This window comes from Beta vulgaris, chromosome 6, assembly GCF_026745355.1.
Source record: "Beta vulgaris subsp. vulgaris cultivar EL10 chromosome 6, EL10.2, whole genome shotgun sequence".
In the NCBI taxonomy this organism is placed as follows: domain Eukaryota; kingdom Viridiplantae; phylum Streptophyta; class Magnoliopsida; order Caryophyllales; family Amaranthaceae; genus Beta; species Beta vulgaris.
In genome coordinates, this window is record NC_079207.1 from 52,243,863 (window position 1) to 52,267,861 (window position 23,999).

The 23,999-nt window shown below is 35.9% G+C and overlaps 2 protein-coding genes across 3 annotated transcripts; one reads left to right on the forward strand and one right to left on the reverse strand.

Annotated features, from left to right (window-relative positions):
- Positions 1-1,698: 1,698 nt before the first annotated feature.
- LOC104896991 (PHD finger protein Alfin1) lies at positions 1,699-11,007 on the forward strand. 2 transcript variants are annotated; one of them, XM_048645876.2, is made up of 5 exons: positions 1,699-2,180; positions 2,309-2,341; positions 4,273-4,501; positions 10,130-10,256; positions 10,355-11,007. In XM_048645876.2, the coding sequence occupies exons 1-5, from the start codon at positions 2,084-2,086 to the stop codon at positions 10,634-10,636; spliced, it is 768 nt and encodes a 255-aa protein (XP_048501833.1). In that variant the 5' UTR covers positions 1,699-2,083; the 3' UTR covers positions 10,637-11,007. The 2 variants fall into 2 exon arrangements, with proteins under 2 accessions (XP_048501833.1, XP_010682091.1); XM_010683789.4 differs by having other exon boundaries at positions 1,702-2,180; positions 10,358-11,007.
- A 4,574-nt stretch (positions 11,008-15,581) lies between these two features.
- On the reverse strand, positions 15,582-16,367 carry LOC125498572 (uncharacterized). The gene is made up of 2 exons (XM_048646801.1): positions 15,890-16,367; positions 15,582-15,772 (listed from the first exon to the last, which is right to left on the reverse strand). The coding sequence occupies exons 1-2, from the start codon at positions 16,365-16,367 to the stop codon at positions 15,582-15,584; spliced, it is 669 nt and encodes a 222-aa protein (XP_048502758.1).
- Positions 16,368-23,999: the final 7,632 nt, after the last annotated feature.

Sequence of the window (23,999 nt, forward strand, 5' to 3'; positions counted from 1 at the left end):
CAAAGTGAAGAAGATTTAAAGACCGCATGCAAAATCACAAATCTGTGAAGGAGTTGGATTGAGTGGAGTTCGAAGAAATTTTCTAAATGGGTCAATATATATAGGTTGGAATTATTTGGTAAGTTTATTTTTAAAAAAATGATTTTTGACTAATTATGATGAAATTTCCATGATTTTATGTTTGCATGTAGTTTTTAGCAATTAGTTATATCTTATAATTATAATACTAAAATGAGTCATATAATTCCTAAAATTGATAACAGTGAGTGGGAAGAATCAAAATTCAAATTATTTGAAACAATAACATGAGGTTGAAATGAAATAGTGACATGCCAATCTATAGAAAATATTCTAATTTATTACAGTTAGTGAGTGAGAAACCTATTGAAAAAAATCAAGATTCTAAATTTTAACAGTTAGTGAAAATTAATTTAATATATTAGTAGTATAACTGTCATTTAGGAATTTAGAATTGAAATTGAAATTAGGATGAATGCACATTCTAATTTTCTGGACAATCAGTTTATATTAGGGTGTGATTACATAAACATCTTAATAATAGAGTAACATTTTTTACCTTTATTATTCCGCAACTATAATAACAATTCTTGGTGGGTGAATTTTGAATTTTAAATAAAAAAATATTTAATTATATTTGACCGGTAGCTATAATTTAGGTAGTTGTTTAAAACTTCCCACAGTAATATCATTGTTTGATTTCAAGGTAGTTTTTTTGGAAGGAAATTATCACGCCATGTGACATCAGAATTTTTGTATATAATAGAGTGTCGAATTTGGCAATGACACGTGGCAGATGTAGTAGTAGCATGACACGTAGGCGAAGTGAACATTGAATAATGCTGGCTTGACACGTAAGCAAAATGAACCTTGTTTTATATCTATATATAGATTTTGGTGTGAAGAATATGATGGGTGGAGACCCCTATTTATACTAGTTGGAAAAGTAGAATCGGAATAGAATTAGGAAACTAAAAGATAGATTTAGGAAAAAGATAAACTAATCTAGCTAAGATATAGCTAATATTTACGATTATCCAGTTAAGATTTGGAAAAGATATATGTTATCCCATAATACATGAATAACTAAAAGATAAAAAACAAAAAGTAAACCAATTTCATAAAACATAACTACATAACCGCAGGAATGATGCCGCGGATTTTTTTTTTTTTTTAAATCCTTTTTCTTTAAATCTTTTTCCTTTTTTGTAAAATCTCTTTTTTTTTTTCTTCTTCTTTTCTTTTTTTGGAAATCTTTTTGGAATGGTTTTTAAAACATTTTAAATTTTATTTTGAACTAATTACTTGAATGTAAAACTTAGGAAAGTTAGGCCCAAAATTCATTTGGGCTAAAATTTATTTTAAATATCCAAAACCTTTTTTATAAAAGCCTTTTTAATAAATAATAAGCCTTTTTAGTAAAAAAAAACCTTTTTAAAAACTAAAACTTTTATAAAAATATAAATAATAACTTACTAAAAAATACGGAGTATTACAATAACGATCCGTCTCGTTTTTTGGACCGTATATTTTTTTATATATTAAATTCAAAGTTAACAAAATAGTAAACACCGTTGTACTCTGAGTTAACAAAGTACAACTTTTAAAAGTTGGGTGCAATTTTATACGGAGTTTAATATCCTAAGTACATTAACTCCAACTAAAGATGTTTTCTTTTCCCTTGTCAAAGTCTTTGACCAACAAAAACTGCACAAACAAGTTCTACTAATAATAGTCTGAATTAGAACATCCCCAAAGAAAGCAGAGTGAGAAGGAGGAAGAAAGAGGAGAGAGATAGAAGCCCTACAAAACCCTAGTTCGATTCTACCTCTGCAATTCTCATCCTCTCCATTTCAATTCTCTTGTGCATCTTCCTCTGTTATACCCTAATTTCACTCTTCTTCATCTTAATTTCTTCATCCCCAACTTTTCCCCTAATTTAATTGACATTACAATTTGCTCAAAACCCATATATATTACTTGGAAATTGTGCTCTCCAATAAATTTAATTATTTAATTCAGGCTCCAAATTGCGTGAAGAGAGAGAAATTAGAGAGAGAAAGTAATGGAAGGAATGCCGCAGAGTACACCGAGAACAGTTGAAGAAGTTTTTAACGATTTCAAAGGAAGGCGCATTGGTTTGATCAAAGCTCTCACCGCTGGTCTCTTTTTCTCTCTCCTAGACTTTCATCTTGTCTTTTTTATTTTTATTTTTATTTTATCTAATTACTCTCTGTCTTTAAATTAATTTAACAATAATAATTTTTTTATATATATAATTTTTTTTCAGACGTTGACAAGTTTTATCAGCAATGTGATCCTGGTAAGTCTGCATTAGCTTTGCTTGATTATGATTGTATCTTTTTTTTTTGGTAGTGTCTTCATGTTTTGAATTATTGTTGTTTAATTGTAGCGGAGTTTTATTGAATTGATTTGGCTGCTCTTAATTAGTGAATGTTAGTTTGTTTTGAATTTTGCTTTGTAGTTGTGATATTTGAGTCATATTGTCTTTTGTTGGCTTAAGCTGAACTAATATTATTTTTAGTGTGATTATGGCATGGTCCAGAAACATGTATGTTTTTTTACCATTTTTTCGCTTTATTACATCGTTATCCTGAGTCCTAATTGATTTTTATCTGATTACGAAGCTATTCTAATTGATTTTTTTTTTTTTTTTGCTATGTTTGGATTAGGATGAGATTTTCGAATCTGTAGTTGCGTGTTTCCTTGACACACGAGTTTTGTCCCTCTTAATTGGCTATTGCTCTCCAATATTTTGACAAATTTGACTAGTATTTTGTTTGGAAACATAAAGTTTGAGGGAATGATGGTCTACGTGCTCAGGTCCTTAATGATGCTCATGCTCTCTCTCTCTCTCTCTCTTTTTCTTCATTTTTTTGGGGGAGCGTGGTGGTGGTGGTTGGTAAGTGAGAATTTTACTCAGAATGAGCATGATTATCCATCTGTTTACGCCTCAATAAAACCTTGGAATGCGTTACACCACACTGAAAAATTGCATCAGGTTCAATTTCAGCCCATCCTCTGAAAAAAGTTTGCAACTTGCTGAGGGGTGAAGAACAGCATGTGCAAGGAATTGGATAACTACACTTAAATCACAGACGCATGTTGCTGAAGGCCCCTTTCATTTTCCAGTTCCCCGTTAGTGCATGATATATTCGTTTCTTACATAAGTATTCTGTGTATGAGATGACTTTGACTTGCAGTTAGATCTTCTAATCCAACTATTGGACTACCTGACTTTGAAAAAGAGGGGCAGGGGACTTGATGAACAAGAAAATATGTTCTTTTCTGATTGTTCCCCTCTATCATTATTATATAGTGGTTATATGCTTGTATTTCTTCTGGTCAGGCCACTGGATTTGGTCTTCCATGTTTTTATAGAGCTAAAGTGGCTGCAAGAAGCCTTCATGGTAAATTTAACTGCTACACTCACTAGTTCGATAGCCATCTGTCTCCCCCCTTTGCTTTTCTGCTGGATATCATCGATATTGTAGAACAAGCTGATTAATTAAATTACGGTTTTTTCAGCAAATATCCCCGACAAATACAAATTTCACCATATACCCTCAATGTTTAAGATATTCACCATACACAACTGAGTTTTCAAAACTGTGCACCATCTACCTTTTTCTAACGGACGTTAAGTCCCCGTTAGCTTTTTTTACGATATTGCCATTATTAACCCTAAAATCTAAACCCTAAAATCTAAACCCTAATCCCTACAATCTAATCTAAACCCTAATCCTGCAATCTAAACCCTAATCCACCACCTCCCCTTCCCATCCACCAGCCCCCCACCCCTCCACCGCAGCCCCGCGGTGGAGGGGTGGGGTGGGGGGCTGCAGGATGGGAGGGGGAGTTGGTGGATTAGGGTTTAGATTTCAGGGTTAGGGTTCAAATTAGATTTTAGGGATTAGGGTTTAGATTTTAGGGTTAGGAGTTAATAATGGCAATATTGTAAATAAAGATAATGTCGATTTAATGTCCGTTAGAAAAAGGGTATATGGTACACGGTTTTGAAAACTTAGGGGTATATGGTGAATATCTGAAACGTTGAGGGTATATGGTGAATTTCGTAATTTGTCGGGGTATTTGGTGAAAAACCGATTAAATTATTTGACTTTTTTCTTGGAGGATGACTAATGAATTTGGGATGCTTTGTACTGGTAATAGGATGATATTGTTTATGCACCTTTTGTGTTTACTGAAAGGTATTGTTTCTTTTACTTGTAGAGAAGGAGAACTTGTGTCTCTATGGACTTCCGACTGAAACATGGGAAGTCAATCTACCTGTGGAAGAGGTACCTCCTGAGCTTCCAGAGCCAGCATTAGGTATTAATTTTGCTAGGGATGGCATGCAGGAGAAGGATTGGCTATCATTGGTTGCTGTTCACAGTGACTCATGGCTACTTGCTGTAGCTTTTTACTTCGGTGCTCGCTTTGGTTTCAACAAGAGTGAGAGGTAAAGGTTTTAAAACTACATAATCTAATATACAAGATGATGGTTATTATAATTTACATTCTTCTCATGTACCATTCAGTATTGTATGCTGTTCTATTTACTGGACTTTTAGTTTTTTCCTCTATTTGCAGAATCTAACTGTTTTTGTTGCATCTGCATTCGGCTGCTATATGCTATATTTGTCCATTATCCTATTCGACAAAATGTATAAGGGTGAATGTATCAAATTTAGGGTGTAACTGTGTAAGGTTGAAGGTGTCCTGTATTTCATATTTCTTCAGTTCTTTCTATTGAAAACTAGGCGAAAGTGTTATGGACTTAGATTTCAAATGATTAGGATGTTTTATAAAAGAGGGGAGAGAAATATTGAAGGCTTTTGATTGAATTGACTAACAAAGCTCAATTTCCTACATTACCACATAGTAATGCTCATACAGGTGGTCGGTGAGTATCAACCAACATACATGCTCTACAATTTCTATACTTGGCTAGATATATCTAGGATCTTCTACTTTCTTTGCTGGACTATTTTACACTTCAGCTTTTTCTAGGCAGTACGAAAATTTTCCAGATTAATTGCTTTAACAGTCTCACGAGGCTCTCTTTTCAGTATTAAGACATCACTTATCTGAGCTTCAAGTATCTTTTTCTAAGAGAACTTAGCACTTTAGTCTTGTTAATTTTCGCTGGTCTACAACTTCTCAAGATGCTGCTTTTTAACTGTGTCATATACTGGCAAAAGATGCTTTTTTTTCCTATGAAATCCAGTTTTCCTTAGCTGGTTGGTGATTATTGTATACAGATCAATTGTCTACTTGTTAGCCTAGTCTATTCACAATGTAGCCCAGAAGTTGTATCCTCTACGCGGAATGTATATAGGAAATGCTGATCATTTTTTATTTATTAACTGCTACTAAATTGTTAGAGGCAACTATGTTTTTTTCAAATAACCTACCTTGCTTGTTGTCAATCAACCGTAGATGACTTGTAGTCTATAGATTGCCATCAATTTTATGTTTACTTTGATGCTTAATAGGCTTATTTAGTTACATGCATTGATGCAAGTGAGCTCTACTTCTTGTTTGCCAATCTAAATTTAGAATGCCCTCGATAAGGTCTTTCATAGTCCAGCCATGTATTGAACTGCTTATTTGGTTATATTTGTTAATAAGTGCTACAGTCTTGTTTATTTTTGAGTCACTGTAGTTACTAATCTGTACTACTTCATGTATTAAAAAATAAAGATTGTTGCAATCTTTAAAAGCAATATGGAATGAATGGGGAAGACGGTATGTTATTTTCCTTCTGAATTGAAAGTTTTAATCTGTATTAATATACGGTGTTCTTGTTGCAATCTCTACGCAATTGGTATGGTTCACCTTGGGGATCATGTTTTCCTTCTGTTTGGAGCTTGTAGCAGTTCAAAGAGAAAAGAAGGAACAACCGCAGTGGAGTAGACATAACTTTCTTTATGGTGCTGAATTACAGTTTCCGGAAGAAATTTGTAACTTTTGAGGGTTTTTGAAAAAATAACAAATTATTTTGCATTAATTGAAAGGCAATGGCGCAATTGGTTGTTAATCTAAGGGTACAACCACTAGTTCTTGCTTATCTAATTGAACTTTCTAGTTGTCGCCTTTAGGCTTTTCCTTTTGTGGATCCTTTATCTCCAAAATCTTGCTGAAACCTCTATATTACTCAAAAGCTTGAGAAGTTGACAAGTCAAACAATTACTCACACTTACCTACCATCAATGAAGTGCCCCCTTACAGTTTTCAATAAAAATAAATACTCTTGTTTGAAAATACTTGACACACTTATCCAGGCACGCTTACCAATACATAACTTTAACAATTAATATCTCTAATTCCCTACATTTAGAAATTATAAAATGATATTTTGAAAGTATATATCGAGACGAATCTAATAAGATCCCACATGATTATATTTTTTGGCACGTAAAAGTCACAAAACATGGTCAAAGGAAAGTGTGAATAGTGCAAAAGTCAACGTGTCATCTATTTTGAAATGGAGGAAGTATAATACAATTATTAACTATATTATCTAATGTATCACCGAAATGGCTTAAGAGTACTTCCATAAAAGGTTGATATGTTTTAAATAGTTTTAACAATGTGACTTTGACGCATACTAACTCAAAACCTTGACTATGAAATTCTATTACTGAAAATGATAGAAATATTTTGAAATACATTAAAGTAAATCCAACATCTTGTCTCCTCCACCTCACATTAACCTTTCCTCTTCCCATTTTAGTATGTTCCATAAACTGCTACCTGTTTTGCTTTATTCTTGTTTTGGTAAACCCTTTTCCCTCTTTTACTCACTCTTACTCCAGTTTTTGTACACCTGGTCCGCACATTGACCTTCCCTCTTCCCGTTTTATTTTGATTACATGTTTCTAAAGAACTTTCTTCCCGCCCAAAAGTCAAATAAAGAACCCACTTTAAAAAGTCAAGTTCTCAATTTTTTTTTTTTTTTGCATTTTAGAGATTTCTGTCTGCATGGCAGACTTGTTTTTTTGAGATACTTTTGTCTTTGGGTTATCTAGCTTTTCTTAGGTGAGTTATCTAGCTTGATGTAACTATTTATTTGGTAATTATTTGCAAAATTAAAAACAAAAATAAGGGATTGAATGATGTCAACTCGACAAAGTTTATAGGACAGAAGAAGTCTGCTTTTTCAGAAATTGATTTCAGAATAAGAATATTGTATGGTTATATTGAATAAGAATAAGATGGAATCAGGTGATTTTTCAGAATGTTGTATGATTTCAGAATAAGATGGAATTAGGTGAGTATGACTGATTTGGTGTTTTATCATTTTGGCAACTTCAGAAGCCACATCTATCGATCTTTTGAGACTGTGATGGTGTGATGAGTTGTCTTCGTTGAATCTTGCTTGATACCCCTCTGTTTTTCTAAGTTCTACTCACTTTCCTTTTACTTCTGTTTTTAAAGTTCTACCAATGTTTGTTTTATTCCTTATTTGGCAAACGTTATTCCTCTTTTTACCCACCAATACCCTACAACATGGGACTCACTCACACTCTTTTCTGCTCAAAAATAACTAGGAGAAACATGGGGTGGTCCTCTATGCTATAGTAAGTGAGTAGAATTTCGGAAAATGGAGAGAATACTTCTCAGTCAAAACTTAAAACATTCCTGCTTTGCTGTTTTGGATTAAAGCCTTTTTTAAGAGGAACGGTAACAATGATTTAAGACATTTTCTCATCTTGTTTGATGAGCAATGCAAAGAGTGATAGTCAAATTTCCTTGAGCCAAGCAAGCTTCGAATGCCATGTGCAACTAAATGGAATGAGCGAAAATATTATTTGTCAAGTCATCTATAGTTTTATTTATCATTCCCCTTTAAAAAGGGGATAGCTCTCGTTTGCTAAGTTCGTAAACAATTTGAATGTTGACTTTGTCTCTTCGTAAAGTTCTCTTCAACTTGAGAATATAATATTTTGTAAAAATCAATTTTAATTATCCTCTGAGAATTGAGATCTCCATACCTCCCTCTTCAGGAACAGAGTATGAATTCAAATATGTGTGAACCAAACAACTAAAAAAAGTAATTTCCAATTCCTAACCATGAGGTTCGTGTTCTCATACCATTCAATCATTATTAATCAGTTAAAATATGAAAGTGTAGTTGGGGATTTGAAGGTCATGGATAGGAATTGATTAATTCATTACTTTTCGAAAATCAGAGAAATGGTCATGGGTAGGAATTGATTTAGTAATAGTTTTGACTCATTACATCAGTTAAAAAGTAATGCTTTTATCTATCAATCCCCTTTAATCTTCAAGAAACAGCTTTTGTAAGGGCGATTTAGTTCTAGTCAGTATTGATGATTTTGGTCCGTTAATTATCAGGTGAAGAATACAGAGCCTGATTGCTTCTTGCTGGTTATTTATAATGTATTCATGTATAATACATGTCTTGCATGCTGGGTCACACGGTTTTGAGCATTGTTACTTGACAGAAGTGAATGGTGAACTTAAGCTAGGGATCAGCTGAAATCGGTGGTTAAAGTTGATGTGGTGATTCTCGTTTTCTGTATTTTATTGGGTCAAAGATTGTGGTCTATATGTGAACCTTGTTGGCAGCTAAACATTTGGCCATAACTGTTGTGTTCAAACAATAGAAAGTGGAGGTGCTAACGTCAGTGAGGGGCTGAGTTGATAATGGCGGCGTGAGATTTTGGCATGGAATTCAGGGCGGGATTTCTGTACTGAGAAAATGGTTGGCCTGGTTTATATCTTCTAGTTGTCATCAATTAGTAGTATTAATGGGGATTTGAAGGTGTCAAAATGAAAACTTATAGCTATCGTTTTGGATTGCTTCAGTTCCTTAAGCTTTTTTTTTTTGTGTTTATGAATTGTCTATAACTCTGGGAGGATAAACTTGGTACAAGTTCAAGGGTGTTATTTTGATGTATCTTTAATTTAAGGCGGATGTGATGTAGGGGAGATTGTTTCAGTGGCGGTGCTTCTTTGGACTGGGTGTTGTCTGGTCTAGGATGGCAAGGTCTAGCTCAATGCGTAGTTGAGGATGATCGACGATGTTTTGAAAGTCGCTTTTAATCCACTTCTAATGGCATATTAAGTAATTTGAAACTTATGTATGGGGGTTTTTGGCTTTCCCTAATAACTATAAATAAGGGGGAATTTTGGGAGAGTAAAAGGCTTAGAGTGCGTATCCACTCTGAGATTGGTTTCACTTTTACCTTCCTCTTATGTTGTCTTGTGTCTGCTGCATGACACTTTGACTCTTATGACAAGGTCGATTGAAGCCTCAGATGTTAGAAAGCATTGTTGATTTATATACTTCCCCTGCTCTATATTAATTGCAACGCTTTCTTTATTTGGAAAATTCACATTAATTGCAACATTTCCCTTTTTTTGGTAATACTTCTCTCTTTCTCTCATTCTCTCCCCTATCACATGAATTCCACTTTTTATCTTTCTCTCTCTCCTCTGCATGGTTTTCTTTAAAATTGTGCCAATAGGTGATGTTGCAATAATAGTGGAATGCACATGACAGTTTACATGATTAGCTAGAGTGCCCTCAGATGTTAGAAAGCATTGTTGATTTATATACTTCCCCTGCTCTATATTAATTGCAACGCTTTCTTTATTTGGAAAATTCACATTAATTGCAACGTTTCCCTTTTTTTTGGTAATACTTCTCTCTTTCTCTCATTCTCTCCCCTATCACATGAATTCCACTTTTTATCTTTCTCTCTCTCCTCTGCATGGTTTTCTTTAAAATTGTGCCAATAGGTGATGTTGCAATAATAGTGGAATGCACATTATGACAGTTTACATGATTAGCTAGAGTGCCCACATCTGTAAAGGATTTTCTGGTGCTGTCAGTCTTTGGCTTCTGTTGTCTTAGTGTATCTTTTGCGGACTAATTTGTGCACTTGTGAAAGGTCTTTGCAGTCTTGGTCCTGTGGCCTTAACGTTTACTCAATTTTGATCTGTTAGAAGTAACCTAACATGTTTCCTGATACTTTGATCAGTTTTCTTATGTAAGTTCAGCGGCTTTTCATTCTTTTGGTGTGTTGATAGTGCTAATCTGTTGTGGGAACTACAGGAAGAAGCTATTTCAGATGATAAATGATTTGCCAACTGTCTTTGAAGTTCTGACTGGGAATGTCAAGCAACCAAAGGATCATTCTGGTACTCATAACAGCAGCAGCAAAATTAAATCTGCTGGAAAGGTTGCAATAAATTTAGTATATTTCGACTGAAAAAACTTGCAGTTTTTATGCTATGCTCAAAAATAAAAAAGTAGAGATTCATGAACTCTTTGTTTTAGCAGGCACGGCAGCCTGAGAACCACAGTAAAGCAGCAGTTAAAATGCCTATACCGCCAAAGGAAGAAGACAGTGGCGGGGAAGAAGAAGAGGAAGATGATGAACAGGCAGGGACCTTGTGTGGAGCATGTGGCGACAATTACGCCACTGATGAGTTTTGGATTTGCTGTGATGTGTGTGAGAAATGGTTCCATGGTAAATGTGTAAGAATCACGCCTGCTAAAGCTGAGCATATCAAGCAGTACAAGTGCCCTGGCTGCAGTAGTAAGAGGGCTCGAGTTTAATAATTTGCGGCTGAAGAAGCAACTGGTTGAGCTCATTGGTCAATTAAAGGTTTATACAACTCATTGATCGAATCAAAGTCGAGATCTTGTAGACTTCTGTTTTCCCATTCACTGTTAAGAAGAGGCAGGTCAGCAGCAACCCATTGGATTGAATGAAATGAAAAAAAATGTTACTGGATGGGAATCAAGAATTTGTTTGTTGACATTTAATCTTAATTTGTTGAATTATTAGAAATCGTTTCCTTAATGGATGCTGGCAAGTTGACTCACAGCAGAGGTTCATGTGGTAATGTTTATGTTCAGTTTTTCCTAATGTTATATTGAGTGCCTTCTGCTTTCGCTCACTTTTAATAATCTAAACAATATACCGAGGTCATGTTTAACAACATTTTTACTAATTAGTTTTTGCAATTTGGATCATAAGTTGATATAGTCCTGTGATCCAAGCATTGGAATGCAGTTGGTGGTCGGATCTGCTCAGGCTTACTTCTTCATATAAGAAGAATTATCATTTGTATACGAAGTATATTTTTGGGATTTTTGTATGCTTTACATTTGTGATGCATTTTTTTTTTTGAAATGTACACTTGTGATGAATATTAGTTACTAAGATTACTTAATCTCGATACTGTTGCAATAGAGGGTATATCACACGCAATTTGAGCAATGATCTGGAACTTTTTTTTTTCTTTCCCTTTTTCTTGGGAGAGATCTGCAGAGGTGAACTTTAGGGCAACTTGGTCTCTAAATATGATTTTATAGGGAGATATAATTTGTTTCTTACAATTAGTATACATATTATATCTTACTTACATAGAATTATATACATTACAATTGTTTTCTTACAGTACACGTGTCCTCTTTTTTTCCTAAATGTAAAACGTTTCGTGCTTTGTGCAACAGTAATTTGTGTCTTTGTGCAACCTATGTTGTGAATTGTGATCTGCATTTTGTCATACAGTTCCTGAAGACGGTTTTTTGTGCTGTCTCCCCACAATATGTTGTACTGAATTGCTAAGTATCTCTCCAAAATTACTTAAAATCATTTCGGTTTTACCAAACATTTTAAACTTTACCTTCTTTTCCCAAACCATCATCTTCTGCAACAAACAGCCCACCGCCACCTCAAGATCCACCACCCATATTTCGAAAATTTTTTGGGGTAAGGGGCGAACATCTGGCCAGGACGTTCGACCCATAGCCCGAACATCCAGGCTAGACGTTCGCCCTCTTAAAATTTTTTAAAATTTTTTTAGTTAAGGGTCGAACGTCTGGCCAGGATGTTCGACCCATGGCCCAAACATCTGGCCTAGATGTTCGAGCCATGGGTCGAACGTCCTGGCCAGACGTTCGCCCCTTAGCCCCAATTAAATTCATCTTTTTAGCAGTGTAGGTGGTGGCGGGTGGCAGGTCATAGGTCGTGATAGGTGGTGGCAGGGGAGGTAGGTAGTGGTGGATGGTGGTAGGTGGTAGCGAGTGGTGGAAAATGTAGAAGGGTAAAATAGTAAATTCTAAGTGGGACTGGGACGATTTTCAGTAATTTTGAGGAGATGTTTAACAATCTCTATGTTGTGTAGAACCTAGTCATGTTGAAAATCATTTAATGAATCAATTGATTCCGTTAATCTTTGGAATTCCATAAATGTTGATATATGCTCTCATTTCATCTCAAATCATCTCCACGCGAAACTGTATGGACTTGACTCGACCTAAATTCCATTTGAAGCAACACAAGCTTGAAAACAACCCGAAATGATCTGACTCAACGTCGATCCAATTTGCACCTCTAAGGAAATGGGTGCAAACATGATCATTCTTGCCCAATTTGTTTGGCTCTCTATTTTTTTGTTGGGATTATATTATATGCTTACTATCATGGTATCAACACTTGTGCACACGATTACATATGTTTCTCTTGAGAGTAATCTCACTGTTTTTTCCTTATGTTTTAGGTAAGATAAAATACAATTCATTGTACCCTCCTTATGAAGGGAGAATGGTTTCAATATTATTTTTTAAGGTAAAGAGAAGGTGTCCTAACCGGATCGGAACATCGCATAGGTCAATCCGACCCGAGCTTGCAGGCAAGTCCCCTTGAGAATAGGGAGAATGGTAAGGGAAAATCCACGCCCCCAAAGTGTTTCTAAAGGGGTTGATCCCACAACCTCAAAGTTGTGAGATACAAACCAAACTACTAGAACATGTACTATACTAACACTTTCAAATAAGCAAAATACAATCACAATGTACATTTACGAAGTATGTTATTTCTACTTGTATACAAAGGAATCTCCCAAGCTGTGGTAGACTATATGGTTCTGTTTTAATGTCCAATAAACAAAGAACAAGGAGGCATAAATATTAGTGATCACAAACTGAAGAACAATCAAATATGACGCAAGTAACTAAAGAAAAAAACATTATTTTAAGGTAATGGGAGAGAAGTGTATTGCGATGACACTAAGTATTTCCCACAAACACAGTGGGGGAGAAGTACATCAACCATGTTAGTGAGAAGCATATTAACAAAAGTTTGGTGATGAGATTCCATTACAAATGAAGGGAAATACTTCATGGAAATTGATTGCGAACTTTGAATCAAAGGGAAATGTTAGTTGACTGCTTCAAAGTTAGTTACTATTTTACTCGTTACAATTAGTTATTAGGCCCGGACTATGTTCCGGATAAAAAAATAAATTATTTATTAATATAATACTTTATGACAATAACACTAAATACAACTTAGCTTAGTGGTTAAAACTTTCGTATATGTACTTGAGATCTCAAGATCTAACCCTATACTTTGCAATGTCTTATTTTTTTTTGTACATGGATTACATGAACTAGAACTCCCTAGAGAGAGCGCCACATGGCACAGTGTCTTGTTTTCGCAAGCCTTTTAATATACTTCCTCCGTTTCTTTTTAAGTGAGTCACTTTCCTATTAAGGAATAGTCATAATAAGTGACACACTTCCACAAATGGAAAAAAAATACTGAATTATTACAATATTGCCATTACAATCAACTCAACTACCTTATTAATTATTCTAACTACTAACCTAACAATCATTAATTACATTAGGGTTCCCTCCTTTTTCTTATTCTTGCAATCATTCCCCACCTACCATAATTTTCTCGATCATTCTACACAACTCCAGCCTCTCACTCATCTCTCTCTCATTCAAGAACCCTAAATCTTGAACTTCTCCTCTGTCACTCAAAAACCCTAACTCTTCTCTCTGATTCATCTTTCTCTTCTCTCTGAAAACTGATCTCTCTTAATTTTCTGTCGCTTCTAGTTGTTGCTTTAATATGTCTTCTTCGTGGATTACGGCGGATTACTTGTTTGGCTGTGATGATATGGATTCTTCGGAGGAATCGAGGCTGATGCGATTGATATATCGTGCCAACCACGGTTCATTTTACACATCTACTGAGCTCCCTTACGTGCGTAGGGGTTCTGAAACACCAACATCGAAATTGGTGTTGCCGGAAAAGGAAGATAATGTGATGGAAGCTACGGTTGATTCGAGATCTGCGTGCTTGGGTAAAAGGAAATTGCAATTTGACGAGTCCCCTGAATCTTCGCCTCAAAAGTTTGCAGATGAGATCCCCAAAATTCAAACTTCAACCTATGTTGCCGAAAGCCCTAAAAATGCTGGGAAATTAAAAAAAAATTGACAAATCATGTCTTCCTCTGAATTGGTGAAGCGTTCCTTACTTTATCTCTTAAAGTTGTTTTATTTCATGAATTTATGTGTGGTGTTGAATGATTTTGTAATGTTGGCTCTGATATTTGTTGGTTTCATGCTTTATTAGTACTTGTGCGGTCATTATTTCTTTATGATATTTCTTTATCTCTTAAATTGCAATTTTGTAATGTTGCTTCTGATATTTGTTTGGTACTGATTTTAGTGTGTGGTTGGATCTGATTTTTATTTTTGGGGTTGTTATGGAGTGATTTTAGTGTGTGGTTGGATCTGATTTTGCATGATGGTTTTGATGTGGTTGTGATTTCAGTGTGTGTTTGGTGTGTGTTTGGTACTGTGTTTGCATGATGGTGTTGCCGTGGTTGTGATGGAGTGATCTTGGGGTTTATGAACTGATTTCAGTGTGTGTTTGGTACTAATTTTGCATTATGCTGCTGATGTGGTTGTTATTTTATTTTTTGGGGTTGTTATGGAGTGATTTTAGAGCATGGTTGGATTTGATTTTGCATAATGGTTTTGATGTGGTTGTGATTTCAGTGTGTGTTTGGTACTGTGTTTGCAATATGGTGTTGCTGTGGTTGTGATTTCCCTATGATGATGATCTTTTTACACCATAAATACTTTCAACCTTTTTTTCCTCTCAATGTGCCCCTAGCATTTTAATTTGTCTTTGCATTGATGAGGCAATTGTGTGTTTAGTGTTGTGCCTACTGGACTTGTGTCAAACAATGTCAAATAATTAAAATTTGCATGAGAGGATGATGAATTATACTCAATGATGAATGAGGTCAAGTTTAAGTTTCACATTGTCCATGTATTGGCTTTCCCCCACTTATGCCACCAATGTATTGACTTATTTTGCATGTTGGATGTGGCTGTTAGGAGGTTAAATATGGTTACGTGCATATTGGTGATTGGGGACAACCTGAGGGAAAGAACCAAGCCTTTCTTTTTCTTCAAACATGTTCCTTACATGCATTACTTGTGGAAACCAAATGATGTGAAATGCATTGACCTATGTACTTAAAAAAAAAAAGGTCATAACTTTACAAGATAGGGCCATACAACCTCTATACTAAACAAAAAGTGTATGACTTCTATACTTTACAAAAAAATGTTTGCCTGCCCCTACTGATCTTCTGGAAGCAATTCCATTGCTTCAAATGGCTCAGGCCCAAACCCAATGTCTTGATTGAGTAGATTAACTGTGTCATTTACCAACTCCTCTGAAAATTCAATAGTAGTTGGTAGTAGACCCTATCTGTCCATTTTTCTTTTTGGAATTGTGTGGGTTTTTGTAATTGTTTCCACCCTTGACCTTCAATATCTCCACCATAACATACATCAAATGTAGCCAAGTATAGTTGATTATCCTAGGATCATACACTGTGTATGCATCTTCAACACTTTTAATCAACTCATCAACTGTGTTTGGAAAACTCTGATGTTAAATTGATTGAATGGCTTTAAAAAAACCCAAATCCAGTAGATTGAGGTCAGGTGACTGGGCTGGCTGGCAGATTATGTTAATTTCAAAACCACCTTCTCTAAATGCTTCCAAAAACTCAGCATCATTAGGTTGGATATGGGGTCTAGCATTGTCGTGCTGAATCCATATCTCTTTGCACCCATTCTCTGGCCATTTTGCTCTAATTGCTGGAAGAAGCTTGTTGATTATAATTTCTCTGATGGTTTCCTTTGTAATACTTTGCTTTGCCTTCTTCTCAATTATACCTGCTGGTCTGTTAGCTGACCACCTTTGTGCTCTAACTTCATCTATGAATGGGAAGATACCAATCTTCCCATCCCATATTATGTCCCCTGTTGGCCCTAACCATGGTCTTGCTATGGCAGCTAAGAACATAACTTTTGTAATGAATGCTTTTGATTGGCATGCTCTGTATGGGTCCTCTTCTTCTGATAACAAGTAGAATCTTTGTGTGATTTTGCTCATGAAAAACCATTTTTCATCAATATGAATCATGTTATAAAGATGACTAAACTTTGGCAATTCATTCATTGTTTTTGGTATGCTTAGAGACAACACAAATTTCATTCTTGCTACCTTGTGTTTTGGTGTGAGTTTGCTTGATTGAGTTTGTATGGCTTCTTAGTATACCTCTTTTTAACAACCTGTAAACAGTTGAGGGGCTAACTTCTAAGGCCGTAGCAAAGGACTTGATGGTTGTCCTTTACTTTAGAGGTACCCCTCTCAAGGCTTCATCATCTGTGAATTTTACCTTTCTCCCACAATTTCCAGTTTTTCTACTTGCAACATTGACCTCTACACCATCTATTTTCTGCTTTCTGGCAATAGTCCATATCCTATTCATAGTTGATCTACTACATGAGTATTTTTGCCTAAGTGTTGTTAAAAGTCCCCTTGGTAATATTAACTCATGAGATGCAGATGCAAATATTTCAATTACAATTTGTCTTCGTATGTTGTTTGGCAAGTTTGGTTTTTTGTTTTCCTCCTCATTACCCCTATCTTCATTTAACTCATTCACTGTTTCTTCTTCATTTTCAGACTCAGGGTCAGAGAAGTACCATACCTCATTATCTTCTTCCTCTTCTTCTGCATTGATTTGTTCTTCGAAGTGCAGCTCTTGTTCTCCTATTGTGGTGTCATCACCAACTCCACTAGAAAGAATCCATGCTTCAAATGCTTCTTCATCAATATACTTATTAATCTACTGTGATGTGTGTGTGAGTGGTTGATTTTGGAGTGCTGTGTGTGCAAGTGGTTCAATTGTAGTGCAGTGTGTGCAAGTGATAATTGTAATTGTTTAGAGAATTTGTATAGAGAAAAATATTTTGTTCCCTCTAAAATATTGAAGGGAAAAAAATAGAGCATATGGTATCTTAGTACCCTGTATAAATAGAGGGTTCTAAAAAAATCTGGAGCCAAAGTTTGAATTTTTTGGAGTGGTCCCCAGTATGTATTTGAAAGTGAATCTCCAAAAAAAAAAATTTGGAGCCAAAAGGTTGAAATAAAGGTGGCAGTGTTTTGTTCCCTCCCTTTTTCTTTGTCATTAGCGTGTAATGTAAATTTATATGGGTCCACACTCAAATGCTTAAAACCTTTAATTACTTTCTCTCTCTAGCCTCCTTGGTTGGTGTGCCCTTTCTCTATGTTCCACTTAAAAAGAAACGGAGGAAGTATTTGTATAGATATGGATTTGGGCACGGTTTTAAGGAAGTGAAAAATGCGAATAGTTTAGCATAAATGTATCCCTTTAATTAACTAGCATAAGAGAGAAATAAATCTTTTTTTTTGGCAATTCAAAGTTGTTATTGATAACAAAAAAAAATGGTTACAAACTACAGCATTAGAGTAACAGGCTACTCCTAATGCCAACAAAGCTTCAAAGCAGCAGATATCAAAATTAACATTGCCTTTTGCTTCTCACTACATCTACAAGCAATTCTAAATATAATGTTTCTAACAAGTTGATTAGGATTAACATCCGAATTCCTAAAAAACTTGGCATTTCTCTGTAACCAGATGGCATACAAACTCTCTGTATACATCATGACAAACACTTTACTTCTATCCTTAGTGCTACGAGCTCTTTTAATGGCCAACTCTAATTCCCTTTGGGCAGTTACCTGAGGCAGTGTATTCAAGTAACTGAGAACTTTACTCCACACTGTCTTACTATAAGCACAGTTAAAGAATAGATGCTGCACATTTTCCACTTCAGTACCACACAACTTGCACAAGGGACTGACATCACTACTCCATTTACTAACTCTTTCAGCTGTAGCTAGCCTGTTTAGCAGGGCCAGCCAAAGGATAAAATTTGCTTTTTGGAGTAGCATGATTGTTACAAATTAACCTTTTCCAGGCCAAATTATCATAATTATCTTGAAGGAGCTTTTAGGCTTTCTTGATGCTGAATTTCCATTGAGTGCTCACTGCAGCCAACCACCAACCCTGACCAACAACTCTCTAGCTTCAAGGATTTTCCTTAGAAGCCATGAAGTGTTACTGCTAATAGTAACATTTTATAAATCTTGTCTCTTGATGTAATAAGCGTTCACCCATCTAACCCAAAGCTTATCTTGCTTGAAAGCAAGGGCCCACAGGAGCTTAAGAATTGCTGCTTTATTCCAAATAATCATATCAGTGACATTTAAACCTCCTGTGCATTTCGGATGTTGCAGAAAGTCCCAAGCCACAGGAGCTTTAGAGCTTGTATCAGCTGCTCCAGTCCATAGAAACTTTCTACAGATTTATTCAACAGCCTTTATCAGTTTCTTAGGTAATGGAAATATTTGAGCCCAATAGTTTTGCATGCTGCTGAGAATAGAGTTCACCAACTCAAATCGTCCAGCATAGGAGATAAAGTGAGCAATCCAACCTTGAGCTCTTGTTGTGATCTTGTCAATGAGGGGTTTGCACTGTGATAATTTTTTTTTTGCTGCAAGGGGAACTCCAAGATACCTAAATGGCCGTGTGCCAATAGGCATCTGAATACTCTCAGCCAACTGGTTGGCATCATCTTGACAAACACCCTCAAAGTAAATACAACTTTTCTCAATACTTGCCTGAAGTCTTGAAGCCTTAGAGAAAGAATGGAAAGCTGTCATAATCTTGGTGATGGAACTAGCATCTGCTCTAGCAAACATAAGCAGATCATCCGCAAACATGAGATGAGTGAGCTTGAGTCTCTCACATTTGGGGTGGAAATTAAAATTAGGATCCTTACACATAGCACCCATGCACCTACTCAAATACTCCATGCTTAAAGCAAATAAGAAAGGAGACAATGGGTCTCCTTGTCTTAATCCTTTCTTTGCATCAAAAGGGATAGAAGGCACACCATTCAGCAATATGGAATAAGAAATTGTCCTCACACAAGCCATAATCCACCCAATAAAAATACTAGGAAAGCCTAATTCTTTGAGCATACTTTCAAGAAATACCCATTCAACAGAGTCATATGCTTTCCTAATATCAACTTTTATTACACACCTAGGAGAGATATGCCTCCTATTATAACCCCTAATAAGTTCAGTGGCTAGGAGAATATTATCACCAATATTTCTCTCAAAACCTGTCTGAGCACAATCAACAACTTCTGTAATCACAGATTGCAATCTTTTTGTCAGAATTTTTTATATAATTTTGTAAAGAGTAGAGCAACAAGCAATGGGCCTATAGTCTCTAGAAAATTGTGCATCATCAGTCTTGGGAATCATCGTGACTGCAGTACAATTAACCGGTTTATGCATGAAAGCAGTATCAAAGAACTCCATAATACCTGCATACACTTCTTGCTTAATCACCAGCCAGCTTTTTTTAAAGAATACAGAGTTAATACCATCCAAACCAGGCGCCTTTGCATCATCAATAGCAGCCAAAGCTTGGTCAATCTCCTTTGTAATGATAGGTTGAACTAGTTGCTCACAAGCAATTGCACTTAGCTTAGCCCCAGCTCTCACTATATTCAGATCAATGGCCTGGCCTCCAGATGACTTGAGTTTGTTCCCAGCAACCTCTTATAAAAGTTACAAATCTCATTCTGAATCTCTGAGGTTTCTGTCAACTGCTCACCCATGTCATTATGTATAGTCACAATTTTATTCCTTGCCTTTCTCACTTGTATTGCAGTGAAGAAAAACTTGGAATTAGAATCACCCAGAGACAACCACTTGATTCTTGCTTTCTGTTGCATTATGCTTTCATCAATACTGGACCACTTCTGCAATTGAATAATCAAACTCTTTTCTTCCTCTTGCAAAGAACTAGAATGTATCACCTCTGGAAGAGCTTGTAAAGCAGCTAATTTCCTTCTAAGTTCCTCCACCTGGCAGTGTGCTTTAGAAAACGTTTTAGCATGAAAACCTTTCAGAGCCTTCTTGACTGCTTGCAGTTTTACCCAAACATTTTTCATTCTAAAACTGCTATGAGAAGCACCCCAAGCCTCCTTCACAACTTCAATATAACCATGTTGATCAGCTAGGAAGTTTAAAAACTTGAAAGGCCTTCCACCTTCATCTTGATGCTTAACAACATTAAAAATCAAGGGTGAGTGATCTGAAATTCCAGCAGCATGATAATTAATAATCACATTAGAGTATTGATGAATCCAAGCAACATTGACCAACGCTTTGTTAATCCTACTAGAGATTCTATCAGAACCAATACTTTTATTATTCCAAGAATAAAATAATCCTGTAGAAGGAGCCTCCATCAACTGAGCATTCAAAACAAAATTTCTAAAGTCAACAGTCTCAGCTTCACTAACATTATTACCATTCAACCTATCTTGGGCATTATAAACAGCATTATAGTCACCAATCAAGATACATGGCTCCTGACAGTGAGACATAAAATTGAAAAGCTCCACCCAAAGCGCGCTTCTATCAGCAATAGTATGGAGACCATACACAACAACCATCTGGAATAGAGATACCCCATAACTATTCTGCACCTCCATAGCAATGACTTGCTCAGTAGCAAAAAAAACAACAATCTTTACATCATTACTAATCCATCCAACCCAAATTCTTCCCCTAGGAGAGTAATTATAATTGTTAACCCAACTTTACCTAGTCCCAAATTTTTTTTGGATTTTCACACTATTTTGACTCCTGACTCTAGTTTCAGAAAGGGCACATAATGAGATTTTTTGAGAATGAAGAATTTTTTTAATTTCCTTCACTTTGATGGGGTCATTCATACCCCTCACATTCCATGTTGTAACCTTCATTATGATAAATAGGGATTAGGTCCCCTAGCACCCCCAGGAAAGCTCCCAGGTAAACCTGATCCAAACTGGAGTTGCACACCACTTTGATTATACCCATGTTTTCCTTTATCTTTTGACTTTCTTGTCACCAGTCTTTAGGGATGGCAATGGGGCGGGTCTGGGTCGGGTCCACCTGGACCCAGACCCGTTTATTTTTGACAGACCCAGACTTGCCCCAGATCCATTGGGTCTAGATTTTTCAGACCCAGACCCAGATCCGTTGGGTCTAGCGGGTCGATGGGTCCTTATTGGGTTCTAAATGGGTCTTTCTTAGTTTTAAGTTTTCATCACATTTTTGAATATATGTAATTAAAAACTTTCTCCCTAATATATATAGGTTCTTGTAACCATGATTAAAACATTCTCTAAATAAAATTTTAAGAATTAACTCATAAATATTAAAATGTTACAACTTATAAAGTTACGTTTCTTAGTGGAGTTACAATACTAATGAGTTCACAAAATCACAACTCATAAAATTTTAGAGTTTAGGTAAAAAAAAATTTCTAATATGTAAATGGGTCCGTGGGGAGGGTATGGGTCTAGCATATGTGGACCCGGACCCAGACTCGACCCATGCTCTTCGGGACCCAGACCCGACCTGGACCCATTGGGTCTAAAATTTCTGGACCCAGACCCTTATAAATGGGTTGGGTCCTAGCGGGTCTGGGTCGGGTCCAGGGCCCATTGCCATCCCTACCAGTCTCCAATCTCCTTCATCTGTAGCAGGAGTGGTAACAGGGGTAATAATAGGGGTAACAATAGGCTCCTCTTCTGTAATCTCATTTACTCCCACTGTCTTTTCCTGCACCAGTTCCTCCACTAAGGGTTCCACATCTGCTAAGGTTGTGGGATGGATCTCAATGGTTGTCTTCTCAACAGGCATTACCTTCTTAGGAATCCACCTTTGAACAACTCTACTAGGAACAATATTTTTACCTCCACAGTTGTGACCCACTACCTGACATTTTTTACAAAAAGTAGGAACCCAATCATACACCAGTTTTTGTTTGAATACAGTACCATTAGGGTCTTCCACTGCAATCTCTTTAGGTATTTCATGGGTAACATCCATCTCAATCAACAATCGAGCATAAGAGATTCGTAAACCTTGACTTGTACATTCATCAGCATAAAGTGGGACACCGAGCACACTGCCTATGCTGCTCAAAGAGTCTTCTCCCCAACAATTCAAAGGTAGGTTTGGCAGCTTTACCCAAATTGGAATTACCTTTAAAACTTCCTCGTGGAAATTGAAGTTGGCACTCCATTGCTTAACTATCATAGCTTTACCAAAGAACAAGTGAGGCCTTGAAAATAGTATATTATCTCTTTCTTCCCTAGACTTCAGTCTAACAATAAAGAAACCTTCGTCATGTTTAAACACTTGAGGCTCTTCCTGGGTTTGCCATTGAGACTTAACATATTGAGTGATAGCATTCAGAGTTGGGTTTTGGCCAACTACATAAACCACAACTGCATTTAACCAACATTCACTCATTTTTTCCACCTCGATTTTGTCTAATTTTGCAGTCGGAACTCCATAAATGAAAACAGGGGGAATGAATTTGAGACCCATACATTTATCTGAAATTCGGCTGTGGGATGTAAAAGACTTCCATTTTTGCTCCGCGACTTCATTAAGGTTGTTTTGACCACCCTCAGGACTTTTAATAATCTCCAAATTACTAACAATCTCATCAGAAATTCTCTCTGTAATTGTATCTTCAAGTGTTACTGTTTCATTAGATTTCTCTCCAACAACCTCTAAAGTTTGGTGATTTTGTGTCTGAGAAATAAATCTTTAACAAAGTAGAAACAACTTTATTATGAGGCATATTGAGTTATTAGTGATGATTTTAGTAAGATAAAACAAAGGCAATAATGTCAACTATAGTTGTTTTCTTTTTACCAAAAGTGAAATTATTGCAATAAATGTAGAACTAACAGAAGTGGTAATTGTTGCAATAAAAAAAGAACGCAGGAAGTATTTTTATAGCAAAAATGTCAATTACTAACAATAACTTTTCTTTTTAAGGTAAGATGAAGGGGATCACATGAGGGGGGATCACTTGAGGAGGGATAAGGGAAAATACTCAAATGAGTCCCATGAGGTTTGATCCCTAGATCACAAGGATATGAGGTGGAAAGCGTAAAAACGTAAACTGGTAATAATTATAATTAACTTATCTGATAATCGTGGCGTGAGAAGCTCATTGCCCTAAACTTGAATTCGCCCCGTAATAGTACACAGACTCACAACAATCAACCTCCACGGATACATGGTTTATGTGTTTACGGTGTTGGCAGAAAAACAAATTGAGAATGTTCTTCACTAGTGGAAAAAAAGGAAGGGCTGCGTTTTTGGCCAGCAGCCCTTTCCGTAGCAGCCCTTCACAACAAAGGGCTGCGGTTTTGACCATAACCGCAACCCTTTTGACAAAAAAAAAATTTTTTTTTGGCAATTTTTTACTCCTAAATATATCAAGAAATTTACAACAGGAAAAATCAAAAAATGAATCAACAAACAACAAAACGAAATTATTTATTAACAATCAACAAGAACATCAAATTATAATTTACAGTAAAAAAAAAGAACGAACGCAATTATATATCAACAAGAACGAACGAAAATAAAAAACGAAATTACATATCAAGAACAATCGAAATTTACAGTAAGAAAAATGAAAGAAAATGAAAAAAAAAACGAAAATGAAAAAAAACGAATGAAAACTAAGCCATCACAGTCGAAATTCCTGGATCCCCTTGCTTCAGTTGGTTTTAGCACAACACATCTTCAGAAGCATCTGGCAGCTTTCACCTTTTTCTCACTCCTCTATCTTTATACACCATAACCCTTCTTGCTCCATTTTCTGATCCTTCTTCCGACT

Bases quoted from the DNA above. Each gene is read 5' to 3' on its own strand.
- LOC104896991 (XM_048645876.2), top strand. From the start codon at position 2,084: ATGGAAGGAATGCCGCAGAGTACACCGAGAACAGTTGAAGAAGTTTTT. The intron at 4,502-10,129 runs GTAAAGGTTTTA...TGGGAACTACAG, and splicing joins GGTTTCAACAAGAGTGAGAG to GAAGAAGCTATTTCAGATGA. The intron at 10,257-10,354 runs GTTGCAATAAAT...TCTTTGTTTTAG, and splicing joins AAATTAAATCTGCTGGAAAG to CAGGCACGGCAGCCTGAGAA.
- LOC125498572 (XM_048646801.1), bottom strand. From the start codon at position 16,367: ATGAATGAATTGCCAAAGTTTAGTCATCTTTATAACATGATTCATATT. The intron at 15,773-15,889 runs GTGGTTTTGAAA...TTCCAAACACAG, and splicing joins TTTGGAAGCATTTAGAGAAG to TTGATGAGTTGATTAAAAGT.